Here is a 19,129-nt window from a genome sequence, read left to right on the forward strand (position 1 = left end):
GATTGAAAACATCAGTTCAGTTGCCTCTGTTGATTTCTCCCGTTCCCCTTGTCTTCCAGGACCATCTTCCCCTCTGCCCTGAAGCTGAGTCTTCTCCTGAGTCTTCTCTAGTCTCTCTCCCATCTCAGATCATCCCCTCTATGAGCTCATCATGTCCATGAGCCCCACTGCTTGCTCACCCAACTTAATTCCTGCTAGATTGCTGCCTTTGCACCAGTACTACTGGAGTCCCCCAAGAATCTATTCTTGACCTCCTCCTCTTCCCCATCTATATGCTGCCCCTCGGCAACATCATCTGCAGATATAAGATCAGCTTCCACATGCCACACTGATGACATCCAGCTCTATATTTCCACCATTTCTAAACCCCTCCACTGGCTCTGTCATGAATGTCATCCAGTCTTGAATGAGCCGCAGTTTCCTCCAGTTAAAAATTGGGAAGATCGCAGCTAATATCTTCTGCTACCACCACAAACTGCATAAGGTTGTCACCGATTCCATCCCCCTCCCCGGCCCCTGTCTCAGGCTGGATCAGACTGTTTGCAACCTTGGCATGGTATTTCACCCCAAGCACAGCTTCCAGCCCCATAATCCTTCCAGCACAAAGACTACCTACATCACTCTCAAAATCCTTTAAAAAAATTATGCCTCTATGAAGCACCTTGGGGCATTTTTCTATATTAAAGGCACAATATAAATGCAAGTTGTTGTTGTTACAGTTAGATGGAAAGTTAAAATGCTGATTTGTGTAAACTGCTGGATTTCCATTTTAGTGGTAGATGATTGACGTTACCACTAGCTCATTGCCTGAGGGGCTTTAATAACAGAACAGATTATCAAACAACGTTTTTAAAGGAACTATTGTTTCAAGGTATGCTTTTGTAAGGTTAATAGATTTGACTTTATCCTCACACTTCAAAACTGTTGAACACTGAGTTAGCAATAAGAAGTGCATAATTGTGCAAGACCTAAAAATGTGCTCTGTTTGCAGAGAAATCAATAGTAAATCATTAACATATTTCTTGCAGCACTTTTAGTATCTTGTTCTATTAATAGATGGGGTAAAAACCTCTTCTGAAAATCAAACATTGTAAATGCCAATACCGTACTCCATTTCTCAGAAATGAATTGTTGTTTTTCAACCATTTTAAGTGTTGGAATTTTTCAATGCACTGTTTTTGGTGTACAACCATGTTCATGTCAAGTTTGTTTATTTTAAATGTCTTAATGACTTTGTTGAAACAACACATACAGAAACTGTGGACTTTCAATTCCTTAAAGTTATATGAGGGTGGACACTGTGCTCTGAATTGGAGTTTGATTTCGCTTCACTTGTAAGCAAGCCATATGTTTGCAAATATAGGGAGCTGCTACATATCATTTTATTACCCCATAGGAAAATAAATAAACTGACCAGTGAAAGGTTATTGGCAGAGTACAATTACATCCATTCTAGCATAGTTACTACTTTTTGTCTATGCATTTCTAGGAGTGGTTACAAACAAGGAAAAACTGTGGAAAAATAACGCCAGTAGATGTGAACGCCATTAATTTCCCTGGGGTTTCTGCGGATCTTCCATTGAGATTAAGGCAGACGATTAAGGGAACCCCCATGGAAATTCACCCCGAAATTTAAAAGAACAGTTCCTAGCTCTTTAACAGAGCATTGCTGTAGTTTGAAACCACTTTTACAAATAAAACAATTAAGAAAGCAAGTAGGAATTTTAAATTACTAAGAAAATTCAGCTAAAAGATCTACTTACATGTACATGGGCTGCAACTGTAAATGAGATGTTTTCTGTGGGCCCTGGTAGCCATATGAGTCAAATCCTCCTATGAAATCAACTGTTGTGGAAATCAGAAATGTCATTACATTCCAGCGGATGCACTGATTCCTGCTTATGTTAAAAAAAAGTCCTTCTTGCTGTAATAGAATTAATGCGACTTTCTCATCTCCTGTTTCTCATCAACATGCTGGCCCTCGGCAACATCATCTGAGAGCACAATGTGAGGTTCCACATGTATGTTGAGGACACCCAGCTCTACCTCACCAGCACCTCTTTCGATCCCTCCACTGTCTCTAAATTGTCAGACTGCTTGTCCGACATCCAGTACTGGATGAGCAGAAATTTCCTCCAACTAAATATTGGGAAGACCGAAGTCATTGTCTTTGGTACCCACCACAAACTCCGTTCTCTAGACACCGACTCCCTCTCTCTCCCTGGCAACTGTCTGAGGCTGAACCAGACTGTTCGCAACCTTAGTGTTGTATTTGGCCCCGAGATGAGCTTCCAATCACATATCCACGCCATCACTAAGACCGTCTACTTCCACTTCTAACATCGCCCGTCTCTGCCTCTGCCTCAGCTCATCTGCTGCTGAAACCCTCATCCAAACCTTTGTTACCTCTAGATTTGACTATTCCAATGAACCCCTGGCCAGCCTCCCATTTTCCACCCTTCATAAATATAAGCTCATCCAAAACTCTGCTGCCTGGATCTTAACACATACCAAGTCCTGTTCACCCATCACCCCTGTGCTCGCTGACCTACATTGGCTCCCAGTTGGGCAACGCCTCGAATTTAAAATTTTCATCCTCGTTTTCAAATCCCTCCATGGCCTCGCCCCTACCTATCTCTCTAGCCTCCTCCAGCCCTATAACCCTCCGATATATCTGCGCTCCTCCAATTCTGGCCTCTTGCGCATCCCCAATTTTAATCATTGCACCATTGGCGGTCGTGCCTTCAGCTCTGGAATTCCCTTCCTAAACCTCTCTGCCTCTTCACCTCTCTTTCCTTCTTTAAAATGCTTGTTAAAATCTACCTCTTTGACCAAGCATTTTGTCAGCTGCCCTAATATCTCCTTATGTGGCTTGGTGTCAAAGTTTGTTTGATAACTGTAATGTATATACCTTTAAGTGGGGAACTATCTTTTACAGCTCATGTATACTGTAGTACCGGCAGTGACCACACCTGTATGTAGCCCTGAGTAGTAATCTGTACAGATCAGCTGCAGTGTGAGCCACGTTGAGTAAACACCGTTGTACCGTTCTCCGCAGTCTGTTTCTGATTATACACGGACGTAACATTGGCGACGAGGCAGGTTCGAACCTACCTGCAACTCTGCATCACCTCCCAGGGATTCGTTCCTGGAGATCAGTGGATTGGAGGTCAAGGCCAGAGACTCGGGCGTCGACCACGGGCAACCGCCCAGTCATCCAGCAGAGACTCGAGAATTGCAGGGGAGGCTGTCGAGAGCCAGGCTTGGCTTTCCAGTCGAGGTGGTCCAGCGAAACGGGCTGGCAACAGGTAGTGCGCAGACCCTTCCAGGACAGTGGTGGGCTAGAGCCCGACCGAACGGCACAGCAAAGGGCCGAGCAGCGTCGGAGAGAGGGAGAGAGAGACGCGCAGAAACACGAAGGCGCCGCCATTGCCATGAGAACCGCCGGGAGCAGCGTCGGCAGCAGCGGGGGAGGAAGGAAAGCGCGGGAGATGCCATTTTAAGCCATTGGGAGACGCCATTTTAAACCACACCCAAAATGCCGAAGAGTGGCAGTATCACCGCATTTGACAATGAAGTCGAAGATTGGACTACATATGTCGAATGAATAGAGGTGTACTGCAAGGCAAATGAGGTGTCAGATGACAAGAAAGCGTTGGTATTGTTAAATTTAATGGGTGCAAAGACGTATGGTTTATTATGAAATCTAGTAACCCCAACGAAGCCAATGGAAAAGAGTTTTGAAGACATAGTAACGATACTAAAGGAACATTTAAACCCCACACCGCTGCTGGTAGCAGAAAGATTCAAGTTTCACAAACGGAACCAGCATAAGGATGAAAGCAATGCTGATTATTTAACAGAACTGAGCAAACTATCGAAACACTGCCAGTTTGGAGCGGGACTGGCAGATACCTTAAGGGACAAGTTTGTGTGTGGGCTTCAAAGTGAAGGAACCCAGAAACGGCTTTTATCTGAAAAGGACCTAACGCTGGAAAAGGCTTTCAGCATTGCGGTATCATATAAAGCAGCAGCACGGGGCGCTGCAGAGATACAACAGAGACCGCAAGAATATGGCACAAACGAAATGTCATATGGAACAGAGAATGATTGCTGGTTCAAAGACAAAGTGTGCAGACAGTGTGGAAAAGTAGGACACATAGCACGAGTCTGCAGGTCGGGATAGAAAACCAGCAATAAGAAACCTACCAAAGGAAAGTACAAGAAGGTACATAAGATGACGGAGAATAGTTCAGACGAACAATAGAGTGATAACGACTCCGAAAGCAGGGAACTGAGTTGTCTGATACTACATAATGTGATCACAACGGAGGATCACCGAACTATTTGGGTCACTCTCAAGTTAGCAGGAGTCCAGGTAAAGATGGAATTGGACACAGGATCAGCCCTAACAGTCATAAACCGACGGGAGTACAAGCAGCTATTCTCACACATACCCTTGAGAGACACAAAAATTATTTTGAAGACGTACATGGGGCAAAAAGTCTACCCCAAAGGAAAAATAAGGGTGACCGTTATATATAACGGTAAGGAAACACCAAAACTAGACCTGTATGTATTGCAAGATGGAGGACCACCATTACTGGGACGTGAATGGATCCGGAAAATACAACTGGATTGGCATTCCATACAGGCACTGACTGTGGCTGACAAAAAGGATGATGACGTCACACCTGGGCGACTGTCAAAGATCCTAACTGACGCGAAAGAAGTGTTCCAGCAAGGACTCGGAACACTAAAAGGCATGACAGCGACGATTAAAATTGAAGAAAACGCAAGCCCAACATTTTTTAAGGCCAGATCTGCCCAGCCGTCGAAGCAGAGCTGGAGAGTCTGGAACATTCAGTTGTACTGTCCAAGGTAGACTGGAGCGAGTGGGCTACACCCATCATCCCTGTGATGAAAAAGTCGTTGAGCAGCACGTCTGGGGAACCAAGGAAGGTTCGCATCTGTGGGGACTTTAAGGTAACAGTGAACCCGGTCCTTCACACCGTACAATATCCACTTCCATGGATTGAAGATATTTTCGCCTCGCTATCTGGAGGGAAACGCTTCACTAAGATTGATCTGGCCTAGGCGTATCTGCAAATGGAGGTAGAAGAAGCATCAAAAAAATACCTCACAATCAACACCCATAAAGGTCTTTACCAATACAACCGGCTGGTATTCGGGGTAGCATCAGCTCCGGCTATTTGGCAGAGGGCAATGGAACAAGTCCTGCAAGGGGTCCCAGGGACCCAGTGTTATTTGGACGACATCCTGGTCAGGGGCGAAAATGACAGTGATCACCTTGCCAACCTGGAGCAGGTACTCACTAGATTGCAGGAACATGGGCTCCGAGCTAACCGCCCCAAATGCGAGTTTTTTAGAAAACAGGTCTCGTATTGTGGCCACGTTATCGATAAAGAGGGGTTACATGAGTCCCCAGAGAAGATTGAGGCAGTAGTCAAGGCTCCAGCACTGGAAAATGTGTCACAACTGAGGTCGTTCCTCGGGCTGGTAAACTACTACCATAAGTTATTGCCAAATTTGTCTACAATACTACACCCACTGAACACCCTACTGCAAACTGGGGTGCCATGGAAGTGGAGTGATGAATGTAGATGAGCTTTCCAGAAGAGCAAAACACTAATCACATCAAAAGAGGTATTGGCCCATTACAACCCGGCATTACCAATTCGGTTGGCATGTGATGCGTCACCCTACGGCATTGGAGCGGTGCTGTCGCACAAATTCTCGGACGGCTCAGAGAGGTCAATAGCCTTTGCGTCACGATCACTAACCTCAGCCGAGCGTAACTATGCCCAGATTGACAGGGAGGCCATCAGCCTAGTGTGGGGAGTGAAACAGTTCAATCACTATCTGCACGGGCAGAAATTCACCTTGCTGACTGATCACCAGCCTCTTGTCTCCATTTTAAATCCGAAGAAGGGCGTTCCGGTGATGACTACGCAACGACTACAAAGATGGTCACTTTTTCTAGGGGCGCACCACTATGAGATTGAATATAAGGGCTCGAAACAGCTTGGAAATGCTGATGGGCTATCACGCCTGCCACTGCCTACTGCGGAGGAAGCACCAGCAGTGGATCCTGTCGAAATATTTCATTCGACTATAGTTGAATGCCTACCGGTAACTAATGCTTGTATCGAAAAGGAAACCCGAAAAGACCCGACACTGTCTCGGGTATATGATTTGACGGTGAAGGGATGGCCAGCACATGGTGACTCACTGTTGCCAGCATTCTCGACAAGGAGAGAACAGCTGTCAGTGTGCCGGGGGACCTTGATGTGTGGATCCCGAGTGGTAATTCCACCCAAGTTAAGGGATAGAGTGCTCAATGAGCTTCATGAGGGTCATCTGGGAGGGGTAAAAATGAAAAGCCTGGCCAGGGCTTATGTGTGATGGCCAGGAATCGATAAACAAATCGAGGACCTGACCAAGAGCTGCTCAGGTTGCCAGAGAGTCCAAAATGCACCACCACAGGTCCCTCTACACCCATGGGAGTGGCCCTCATCTCCATGGCAACGGGTGCATATTGATTTTGCTGGTCCATTCATGGACTCAATGTTTTTAATAGCCGTGGATGCGCACTCAATGGCCCGAGGTCATCAAAATGTCCTCCACCACCACGGAGAAAACTATTGCAGTCCTACGGACCATTTTTGCCAGGAATGGCTTGCCAGAACAGATTTGCTCCGACAACGGACCACAGTTTGTGTCCGAAGAGTTCCGGAGGTTCTTGAAAAAGAATGGGGTAAGGCATTACACATCCGCCCCGTATCATCCAGCCACAAATGGATTGGCTGAGAGGTTCGTACAAACCTTTAAGAAGGCAATAAAGGCTATGTACAATGACAACATTCCGCTGCAGCACAAGGTGGACAATTTCCTGTTTGCCTACTGGAATGCGACACATGCAGTCACCAACCAGGCCCCAGCCATGATGTTCTTTAACCGAAGGTTAAGATCTCGCCTGGATTTGCTCAGACCAAACGTACGAAGAGATGTTGAGAGTAAGCAATTCCAGCACATCCATGAGAAGCCAACAAGGAGCTTCAATGTAGGGCAACCAGTCTTGGCCCGCGACTACTGAACAGAAAAATGGCAGCCAGGAACGATATGCACACGGCAGGGCCCACTAATGTACACAGTGGACGTTGGGGAGAGCATCATGAGACGCCATGCTGACCAGATCCTAGAGTCACAGGAACAAGTCAACCCCATGCCTCGCCCATACGTACCTGGTGATGAACCCGACGTACAGGTCGCATCTACCCCAGAAACAGTAGCATTGGAAGCTGATGAACCAACCGACGACAGTGGGCCAGAATCGCCTCCGCACCAAGAGCAAGACACTCGGGAAAGGCGTTATCCAGAAAGGATCAGGAAGCCTCCCCAAAGACTGAATATATAAATAGACTATTTTCAGCTAATGTTGCATGTTAAAAGTGTTAATTGTAATTAGTTTGATATTTAATTGTTAAATGAGTGTTATGGTACTGTTAATCTAAAAGGGGAGGAATTGTAATGTATATACCTTTAAGTGGGGAACTATCTTTTGCAGCTCATGTATACTGTAGTACCGGCAGTGACCACACCTGTACATAGCCCTGAGTAGTAATCTGTACAGGTCAGTTGCAGTGTGAGCCACGTTGAGTAAACACCGTTGTACCGTTCTCCGCAGTCTGTGTCTGATTATACACGGACGTAACAATAACGCTCCTGTGAAGCGCCTTGGGGTATTTTACTACATTAAAGGCGCTACATAAATGCAAATTGTTGTTGTTGTTGAGATACCAGCAGAACCAATCTATACCCTGGGGTAGATTTCCGTCTTCCTCACTTGGGTTGTAATAAGGTGAAGCGGATGGCCTGATTTTCATCTCACCAATTTCAATGGAATGAAAATGAGGCCGTTTCTATAATGGGCATGTGAAGGGTTTCAACCTGAAACGTTGACTCTATTTCTCTCTCCACGGATGTTGCCTGGCCTGCAGAGTTTTTCCAGCATTTTCTGTTGCCAGATTACAACCCTGGCGGTGAAGATGAAAATCTACTCCAATCATTTTTGTGTGTTTATATTGAACACCCTCTGTCAATTCTCTCAATTTCATTGGCCCAATATCTTTTCCAGTCTTACATCCCTGCCCACACCCTTTGTTTTCTGACTCTGGTTCTATTGTGCATCCCCCCCTCCACCACTTTCTATGCTTCCATTGTTGGCAGAGCCATCATGCCCCACACTCTGGAATATGCTCCCTAAATTTATCTGCCTTGCTGCATCTCTCACCACTTTCAAAAATATCTTTAAAACATATCTCTTCTTTTGTGCTTTGGGCCACATCCTCTAATTTCCCTTCTACCCCTGCTCCCCCAACTGTGAAGCACCTTGGGATATTTTTGCTACATTACAGGTGTTCCAGAAATGCAAGTTGTTGTTGAGGTGTGACAGGATCCAACCAACAATCAATTAAAACATACCACAAACTCCAATCAATGTGAATGGCCTGGGGAACTATCAGAAAAAGAATTTGGTAATCATTTTTTCTATTTAGTATATCTGCTTAACCGTTCCCTTGAGTGAACCCCCTCTTTGGTGCTCTGTTCTCTAAGACCATAAAGGATTCTTTTCTTTGTGGGACCATTTTATAATGCAGCAGATCCTCTGACTCAATATGAAAAATCTCACCAATAGTGATCCAATATTATGTAAAAAAAATTGCACAAATCATTTTTTTTAGCTTTAGCCCACAAATAATATTTACTGAAATTTCATTGAATTTTGTTTTGAACGCCAGAGATACAATTTTCAAAACTGGGAGAATAAATGTTTCCCAGGTGAAAACTAATACATGCATTTTTGTCTAATTTCTTTTTGTTTTTCTTTCGCTGTGCCATTTTTAATAAAGGAGAGCAGTGATGATCAGAATTAAGGGAAATATATGTTCCGAGTAGCTTACAATATTGCTTCAAGCATAAAAAAATTATGTATAAAAAGCAAGATCAGGGAAAAGCTTTCTGCTGTGTGTCGAGCACAATATAAAAAGACTGATTCATTTACTTTTTTGTCAGCTATGGCTCAGTTGGTAGCACACTTGCCTCTGACTCAGAAGGTTGTGGGTTCAAGTCCCACTCCAGGGACTTGAGCACATAAAGCTAGGCTGACACTCCGGTGCAGTGCTGAGGGGGTGCTGTACTGTCGGAGGTGACATCTTTCGGATGAGATGTTAAACCAAGTTAACCATGTTAAATCTGCTCTTTCAGGTGGGCGTAAAAGAACCCATGGCACTATTTCAAAGAAGAGCAGGGGAGTTATCCCCGGTGTCCTGGCCAATATTTATCCCTCAACCAACATAACAAAAACAGATTATCTGGTGATTGTCACATTGCTGTTTGTGGGAGCTTGCTGTGCACAAATTGGCTGCCGTGTTTCCCACATTACAACAGTGACTCCAATCCAAAAAGTACTTAATTGGCTGTAAAGCACTTTGAGATGTCCGGTGGTCGTGAAAGGCTCTATATAAATGCAAGTCTTTCTTTCTTTCTTACTGTCATCAGAATGACCATTACAACAGCCATGATGTCATTTTCATTTTATTGAAGTGTTAAATATTTTTCTGAAAATCATTAATAAAAGAAATTACCAATTTTCCGTACCTTGCAGCTGTTCCTCCCCATGCACAGATTTAAATATGATTATTTCTATTTGAATATAATTTAAATTGTAGCTATGGTGAGCATAGTGGTCAACAGAATAACCTAAATTGGTATGTGGGCAAAAATCAGCCTTAATTAAACCTGATCTGATTTCTTTGCAAGAGAATCCTTCAAGGGGACAAGTTAGGACCAGAAGTGATCAAAAATTGTGTTATCATTTTTTGCAAAAATGAAATTGAATCTAAATAAAATGTGAAAATAATTTCAACATTGTTTTAGTAAATTAGAATATATGTTGGTTTTAATGAAGTCACCTTCAATCATGCAAATATTATCTTTGTGAAGCTGGCAGTCTTTTGAATGGCACCTCCTGAGTACACGATGATTTCCCCCATAAAAAGAAATTCATGTCAATGAACGAGTTAAACTGTATTGTTTAGCTGTCCTAAAACCAAGCATGACAAGCCCTACAGGAACTAAAATTAACGTGTACAAAACCATCAAAACACCTCCGCCCCAGCTAGTTTTTGCATACGACTACACTCTGGCCTCTTGAGAACACTTTCTGCAGTACTTTCATTATTTATGAAAGCAGCAATCCATAACCAATTTTCCTCCCATGTCAAATCTGTTCTATGTACGAGCTGAGGCTCTCAGTTTAAAACATTGGCAATTAATTGTACAAACAAAGAAAATGTAAATCTATCACTGCCAAGTGACTTTTCTAACCAACCCAGTTTCTATCTGCCTTCAATTTCTCAAAGCTCGGTCTAAATTCCCTTTTTAAGCCAAAACGAATTTTCTTCTGACAATGGATGCAGATTTCCAGCTGTATGTGGTATATTCTGATAGGAACATCCTACTTCATGTTCTTGGGAAATGATTTAATAAAATCTTACATCGACAGAGATTTATCTTCCAATTAATTGTAATTAATTGTACAATGTCACCGTTGATGTTTACAGTAATCTATTTGGCTGAAGTACATATTTCTGCACAATACCTGTCCAAGAATCACTGTGCAAATCTAATTCAAGCTGAATAGGCTTCAAATTTTGACAGAAGAGCTGCAAAAACTCAGATAAACGGCGTTAAACAGCAATTACGCCATTTTTTTTTTTTTTTGTGGGACTTCTGCTGAAGTAACAGCAGGCGAGTGGGAGTACCCCCACAGAAATTCACCCCATAGCACTTCGCCTTAACAAAAGCCTTGGGGTAAATATGTTCTGAGACTCCCACACACTGAACAAGTACCCTGCTTTGTTTTCACTCAGCCAAGAACATTGTACACATCATTTATACCTGTGTTCTTTGCTGCACTTAGAATTAGTGGTTGAGGGAACGAGGGATGCGTGCACTACAGTGAGTCAGGGCAGAATATGAATTAAGAAACTGAGTCTGTACTAAATGAGAATAGGGCTGAGATTTTACATTGTTCTTTTCTGTGAATTATAAAACTGGGAGAAGAAAATATTTATAACTTTAATAAAGTTAAATGTCAGTTTTATTTACTAGTTGATCTCTTGTGGCACTGCTCATGGGGAGTCTGGTGGTTACTTGGATAATCGGATTGGTGCCGGATGGGCGGGGCAATCTTGTCATTTGTCCAGGAGAAATCGTGAGAGGCTCTAACCCTTTTGATGGTTGGGCTTCTTTATCCTATCACAGACGAGCTGCCCATGAGATTTCCATCATTAACAGGCTGATTGCCAATGAGGGGGTGGGATTTCCGGCGGGTCCAGCATGATAAAAAGAGAGGCAGCTTCTCTTAAAGCAAGGACATCAGGTTATCACTGCCGCACTCAAGCCACATTAAGCATCAGTAAGTCCCAAGGAAGGGCACTACAATTTTCCGATGCAACACTGGAGTGAGGGCCACTCTACCTTCTGCTCCCCTCAATGAAAACTCACATTTCTAGGCAGTTCCTGCAGCAGGCCTGAAGGAGCATCTCGGAGCTGGTCAGTGGCATCAGCGTCACCCCCAGGACATGGCTTCAATGCAGCAAGAAATTTAACAATCTTACACATTCAACCAAGGTAGGAATTATTTGTCATGAAGCCTTCTCTGCATCATATCTTGCCTGATTACTTATCCTCCACACCACCCCAAGCACTCTCATCCCCCTCTATACCTGCTTATACTCTAATGAGCAATGGGAACTAAGCCTTCCCTCCTCCTATTTAAAGCTGAACTATCTGCAGCTGCTCTGCCTTCACCAGCAAATACATGCAACATACTGCTGTCACATGGTTGCACTGGGCACACTATGCACTCTTTTCTTGTCCTTACCATCACATTATCACCCTCCTGCTACATTCCTGCTTTGTAATACCATCTCATTCTGCTCACTGCTTGTTCAATGTCACACATCAGCATGCCTCACAACAAATCTCAAGTCTTGCATGTAGCCATTCACTAATAAGCTCCCCTTCTTTCTGCAGGACAAGTTGGCATACAATGCTAGGAAGTGGGAAGAAGGATGTGTAGGACCTGCTCACATCCAGGTCCTCAGTTCAATGGAGCAGGGAGCCCTGGACATTCACGGCACAGGCCTCCCTCTCAGCGTTGGGGATGGAGAGGTGGGAGTAGTGGATTAGCAGGCTCTGTGATTTGTTCTTGTCTCTTATGTTTGTCCTTGATGTACATCTCCTTCAGGGAGCTGCTCAAATTGCTGATGCCTCATCACTCCCACATATATGAGGCTCCCAAATCTAACCAGTACTTATAGGCCTAGAAATTGGGTTGGTCGCGCCGGCGCTGAGCGCCTAAAGAGACCTAGAATTGGGGCGAAGCGCTATGTTGGGGCGGACGCAATGAAGATTGCGCCAACTCAGATATTGACTATACATTTAGTGCCTGCGATAAGTGTTTGCGCGCGCCCGCGAGCGCAAGCAGCTCATGACGTCATTTCAGTGTGCAACGCCTTTTAGGAGCGCCTGAGTGCATATTGGGTGGCGCCCGGAGCCTTAGCGCCCAGCGCTATTAGTGACAGTTCGAGGGAGGGCTAACAGGCCCTTCTCGGAGTAGGGGGGCGCTATTTAAAGGGGACAGCTCTTCTGCAGAATCTTCTGCCACTTGGCCTGCTCATTGCGCTCGCTGCTAGAGAGAGTTGGTGAGCTAATGTGGAGCGGAGTTCTGGGATTTGAGCTTTACAGTACTTGGTACCTTCAACCCTGTCCGAAGCACTTGCACCACTACACCTAAAAGCCTTTTGACCAACTGGCATCGGAATGGGAGCTTGTTTGGAGGGCGACGGACCTCATCTGCACTCTGTGCAGCAGTCATGATGACCTGCCTTGCCCTGCGGGGAGACGGTGGCCAAACTTGCCTATCCCCCCTGCGTTGCTCCATGCCGCTTGGTCCGGCAACTGGTTCATCCTCAGAGCCACCCCCCCTCCCCTCCAGGGGACTACTATCCCCAGTCTGCAGATGTCTCCGCTCCCCGGATTCTGCAACGGCTGGTCCGGATTCCTCCTGGTCCTCGCCTCCGGTAGCACTGGCACTGGCAGCTTCAGCGCGTTGAGCCCGAGTTGGTGCTGCTTCATCTGAAAGTGGGAGGTGGAAGAGTGGCTTTAGCAAAAGGACAGGTTTGCTGAAAGGCATGCCAGATTGCGGCAAGGCTCTGACATGGCTGCACACTGAGGATGCATGCTGGCGGGGGGACCAAGTGGAAGGCAACAGGTGGAAAAGGTGAGAGTCTTACCCTCGCTGTCGGTAATGGGGTCGGCAGATGCAGTGGTCACTGGACCAGACAGACGTCCTCCAAGTATCTGGTGCACTCTCTCCTCCAGATCCGTGAGAGTGACCACTTGTGCAGGTCCGCCACCGGTTCGACGCTGCTCCTTTCTAATCTGCGCCATCTTGGACTGCAGGGGAAAGAATGGGAGGTTCTGTTACATGAGGCCTTGAGACCTCATCGCATGCCCCCAATGGTGCAAGAGCCCTTACACGAGGCCTTGAGACCTCATCGCATGCCCCCCATGGTGCAAGAGCCCTTACATGAGGCCTTGAGACATCATCGCATGCCCCCCATGGTGCAAGAGCCCTTACATGAGGCCTTGAGACATCTGTCCATGTGTGTGGCCAGAAAGGGCCATGGGTGCATACTGACAGATGGCCATTGGCGCAACATTGCAGAAGGGTGCCCGAAGTCAGCTGCAGATGGAGGGAAGCACAAGTTTGGTAAACCATCACTCACCCTAACGATCCGTGTGAGGTCGTTGAATTTCTTCCTGCACTGAACAGGGGTCCAGGTCGCCATGCTGCTGGAATTCACCCTCACAGCAACCTCCCTCCAAGATCGTCGATAAGCCTTCTGATTTGGCCTCTTGTCATTATCCGGATACAGGACCTCTCGACGGTGTTCAACTGCAGCCACCAAGTGGTCCAGAGCCTCAGTGCTGAAGCGCTCTGCTCCCTGCCTAACCTTCTCCATAATGCACAAGTTTCTAATGCCAGACAAGGGCGAGCGCTGAATCTGAGGCCTACAGGGCGTTGGGTGTTGAAGCTCAGTCTGACTGACCCACCCCTTTAAGAGCCGGCCGGCGCCTGTAGGTCTCGTGCTTTCCCGTAATTGAGTTCACCTGCGCTGCGCCCGTCTGCGTCGACATTGAGTAGCGCCTGACCTTTTGCGCCTTAAGAGCACCGTGCAATGGCTGATTTAGCGCCTCAATCCCCTTTGGGGGCGATGCAACCCAATATCGTGCCAGGGGGCGATAAGTTTCATCTGGCTATAAACTTTGCGCATCGCCAGTTCTAACGCCTCAAGCGGGGCTATACCCAATTTCTAGGCCATAGAGTCATAATGGCACAGAAGGAGGCCATTCGGCCCATTGAGTCTGTGCCGGCTCTCTGCAGAGCAATCCAGTCAGTCCCATTCCTCCGCTCTATCCCCGTAGCCCTGTAAGTTTATTTCCCTCAAGTCTCCCCTTGAAAACATTGAGGCCTAGAAATTGGGTATAGCCCCACTTGAGGCGTTAGAACTGGCGATGCGCAAAGTTTATAGCCAGACGAAACTTATCGCCGCCTGGCGCGATATTGGGTTGCATCGCCCCCAAAGGGGATTGAGGCGCTAAATCAGCCATTGCACGGTGCTCTTAAGGCGCAAAAGGTCAGGCGCTACTCAATATCGACGCGGACGGGCGCAGCGCAGGTGAACTCAATTACGGGAAAGCACGAGACCTACAGGTGCCGGCCGGCTCTTAAAGGGGCGGGTCAGTCAGACTGAGCTTCAACACCCAACGCCCTGTAGGCCTCAGATTCAGCGCTTGCCCTTGTCTGACGTTAGAAACTTGTGCATTATGGAGAAGGTTAGGCAGAGAGCAGAGCGCTTCAGCACTGAGGCTCTGGACTACTTGGTGGCTGCAGTTGAACACCGTCGAGAGGTCCTGTATCCGGATAATGACAAGAGGCCAAATCAGAAGGCTTATCGACGATCTTGGAGGGAGGTTGCTGTGAGGGTGAATTCCAGCAGCATGGCGACCAGGACCCCTGTTCAGTGCAGGAAGAAATTCAACGACCTCACATGGATCGTTAGGGTGAGTGATGGTTTATCAAGCTTGTGCATCCCTCCATCTGCAGCTGACTTCGGGCACCCTGCTGCAATGTTGCGCCAATGGCCATCTGTCAGTATGCACCCATGGCCCTTTCTGGCCACACACATGGACAGATGTCTCAAGGCCTCATGTAAGGGCTCTTGCACCATGGGGGGCATGCGATGATGTCTCAAGGCCTCATGTAAGGGCTCTTGCACCATGGGGGGCATGCGATGAGGTCTCAAGGCCTCATGTAACAGAACCTCCCCTTCTTTCCCCTGCAGTCCAAGATGGCGCAGATTAGAAAGGAGCAGCGTCGAGCCGGTGGCGGACCTGCACAAGTGGTCACTCTCACGGATCTGGAGGAGAGAGTGCACCAGATACTTGGAGGACGTCTGTCTGGTCCAGTGACCACTGCATCTGCCGACCCCATTACCGACAGCGAGGGTAAGACTCTCACCTTTTCCACCTGTTGCCTTCCACTTGGTCCCCCCGCCAGCATGCATCCTCAGTGTGCAGCCATGTCAGAGCCTTGCCGCAATCTGGCATGCCTTTCAGCAAACCTGTCCTTTTGCTAAAGCCACTCTTCCACCTCCCACTTTCAGATGAAGCAGCACCAACTCGGGCTCAACGCGCTGAAGCTGCCAGTGCCAGTGCCACCGGAGGCGAGGACCAGGAGGAATCCGGACCAGCCGTTGCAGAATCCGGGGAGCAGAGACATCTGCAGACTGGGGATAGTAGTCCCCTGGAGGGGAGGGGGGGTGGCTCTGAGGATGAACCAGTTGCCGGACCAAGCGGCATGGAGCAACGCAGGGGGGATAGGCAAGTTTGGCCACCGTCTCCCCGCAGGGCAAGGCAGGTCGTCATGACTGCTGCACAGAGTGCAGATGAGGTCCGTCGCCCTCCAAACAAGCTCCCATTCCGATGCCGGTTGGTCAAAAGGCTTTTAGGTGTAGTGGTGCAAGTGCTTCGGACAGGGTTGAAGGTAGCAAGTACTGTAAAGCTCAAATCCCAGAACTCCGCTCCACATTAGCTCGCCATCTCTCTCTAGCAGCGAGCGCAATGAGCAGGCCAAGTGGCAGAAGATTCTGCAGAAGAGCTGTCCCCTTTAAATAGCGCCCCCCTACTCCGAGAAGGGCCTGTTAGCCCTCCCTCGAACTGTCACTAATAGCGCTGGGCGCTAAGGCTCCGGGCGCCACCCAATATGCGCTCAGGCGCTCCTAAAAGGCGTTGCACACTGAAATGACGTCATGAGCTGCTTGCGCTCGTGGGCGCGCGCAAACACTTATCGCAGGCGCTAAATGTATAGTCAATATCTGAGTTGGCGCTATCTTCATTGCGTCCGCCCCAACATAGCGCTTCGCCCCAATTCTAGGTCTCTTTAGGCGCTCAGCGCTGGCGCTACCAACCCAATTTCTAGGCCTGAGTGTCTCCGCTTCCACCACTTCCGTCAGCAGCGAGTTCCAGGTCCTCACCAATCGCTGCGTAAAAAAGTTTTTCCTCACATCCCCCCTGTATCTCTTGCCCAAAACCTTAAATCTGTGTCCCCTAGTCCTTGTACCATTAACGAGTGGGAACAGCCTTTTCCTATCTAGCCTATCCAAATCCGTCATAATTTTGTACACCTCTATCAAATCACCCCTCAACCTCCTTTCCTCTAATGAAAACAAATCCAGCTTCTCCAACCTGTTCTTGTAGCTAAGATCCCCCATCCCTGGAACCATTTTGGTAAATCTCCTCTGCACCCTCTCAAAAGCCTTCACATCCTTCCTAAAGTGTGGTAGCCAGAACTGAACACAATACTCCAGTTGTGTCCTAACCAGCACTTTATAAAGGTTCAGCATAACTTCTCTACTTTTGTACTCAATACCCCTATTTATGAAGCCCAAGATTCCCTTAGGATGTTACCCACTCTGCCGCCAGAACTTCAGTGAAAATGCAAAACAAACAAACGGAGTTACAGCAGCAGAGCGGGAAAAGATTGGAGGATACTTGCTATTCATTCATCATTTCTTCTACTTCCAGGTCCCTCTGCAGAACTGAGCCCTTCACAAGAAGTCAAGTTGCGCCCGCCTGCACTGCCACCCCCTCAGACTTCAGCACACTCCAGCTCACAGATCACCACAACGGGTGGGAATGATAGTGAGTTAGAGGTGTCTACACAGGGTGAAGTTCTTAAGTTGCTAAGACCTGCTCATTGATGGCATGGGTACTCCCATGGCTATTGTTGTAGCATTATTCAGCAGGAGACTGTGGATGTCGAAGTGGTGTCATGAGCAATGTTGATAGGACGTAGCCCTTGTTGCCAAGGGTGGAAGTCCTGCCCCAACCTACTTCCAGTGGTGATACTGTGCTTAAGCAAAATTCCCCCAATTTTACACTGGGAATTTCCTCCAGTCTTTTCCTGCTCCGCTGCTGTAATTCCGTTTGTTTGTTTTGCATTTTCACTAAAGTTCTGGTGGCAGAGCGGGAAACGCCCTGAGGAAATCTTTATACTTGAATTCATACGTCCCCTGCAATTTTAATATCACACTTAACACTTTAATCTTGTCCTCAAATTAAACACACCTAGAATTTTTTTCAGTTCTAAACTAAGAGCTGAAGCTAACATTTTAATGTCATTGGTCAAGATTGTATCCAAATATTTTACATTATGTCATATGGGCCTATTTTCAAAATTACACATTCTGTTTGCACATCGCTCTTTTTATTACTCCACCAAATATATGGAAGACTATTCTGACCCCAAAAAACACTTATCAAAATACATTTGTTCACATAAATTGAAGATAATGATACTTTGAACAAATGATTGCTTTCTAATGTCAGAGAGAATGTGATAACACTTGTGATGGCTTTTAAGAGACTGGAATGTTGTACTTCAACACAAAATGCTTGAGACCAGTATACCCTTGCATTCTTAGACAAGTGCAGTATGCATGCATTTCAGTTAGAAATCTTTGGGTTTAAATTTAGATTGTTAGAAATATTATTTAATATTAGTATGTAGTTGATTGCAAATAAGCATTACAACTGGCCAACAGAGTGGGCATTTTAATGTATGGTAAAAGCTAATTTTTCCATAACAAGTTGAAATACTACAGCTTGACAGTTACATCACTGTTGAATTTGATCTATCTACTAATGAACAATGAACATTCTAGTGCAATTTGTGTTGGAATAGAGGACTTGAAATTTGCTCTCATCCCTTATTTCAATCAAAATATATACTGGAGTGTTCATTAGTATCATAATAATGCTGATCTAATTTATAAATGCATAAATATAGAGTTTTTGATTTAGTACAAGATTTTCTGCATCTTTGCCATTTTAAATACTTACAGCTGTCCTCTTCTTCAGCAACAATTTTGATAACGTAACAGGCATAGACAAACCCAAAAAGCTGGAAAAGAAACAAAATATTCATTACCTACTAATGCAAAAACTAAAAAAAAATGAAAGGAAACGGTTAGGCAGTTACAATACTGAAGCACCGGACTCTCAGCCAGGGGACCTGACTGCAAATTCAAATCCTGAACTCAGGCTTCTCACCGAGTTTGAAAATTTTGCTTGAGTTGTCGGGCAGGGATGGAGAAGTACTACAGTGGTTCCCTTGCTCATTAAAGTGGTTCTCCTGGCGGGTTCAGCATATTGCCCTGACCAAAGAGGCTTGCTTCGATTGGAAGTTGGCAAAGGAATACTAATTTTAGGGTAAGAAAATAACTTAAAGTTTATAAGCAATGAAAGTAAGGCCAGATATGCAGACAGGCAACATGTACCCAAGCCTTTGCCTGTGTCACTAGAAGCCTTAACAGAGACAGAGGCAAACATTCTGTTTGACTTCTCATCCTCCCTTCCTCCCTCAGAGAATACATCTCAATTCAGTAAAGCCTCACTATGCCGCTTTCTTGCA

At 46.2% G+C, this 19,129-nt stretch overlaps 1 protein-coding gene across 2 annotated transcripts in view; it reads right to left on the reverse strand.

Moving 5' to 3' along the window:
• The window catches only part of nkain2 (sodium/potassium transporting ATPase interacting 2), a 1,023,309-nt gene that overhangs the window by 11,783 nt on the left and 992,397 nt on the right, over positions 1 to 19,129 (reverse strand). Inside the window, exons 5-6 of one of the 2 annotated variants that reach the window (XM_085997218.1) lie at positions 18,559 to 18,619; positions 1,764 to 1,845 (exon numbers count right to left, since the gene is read on the reverse strand). In XM_085997218.1, the coding sequence (XP_085853344.1) occupies positions 1,764 to 1,845; positions 18,559 to 18,619 (143 nt within the window). Of the gene's footprint in view, positions 1 to 1,759; positions 1,846 to 18,558; positions 18,620 to 19,129 lie in introns of those variants that run through there. The other variant, XM_085997219.1, reaches the window with a different exon arrangement.

Source organism: Somniosus microcephalus, chromosome 9 (genome assembly GCF_052327205.1).
Source record: "Somniosus microcephalus isolate GS21.2 chromosome 9, FLI_Smic_1.0, whole genome shotgun sequence".
In the NCBI taxonomy this organism is placed as follows: domain Eukaryota; kingdom Metazoa; phylum Chordata; class Chondrichthyes; order Squaliformes; family Somniosidae; genus Somniosus; species Somniosus microcephalus.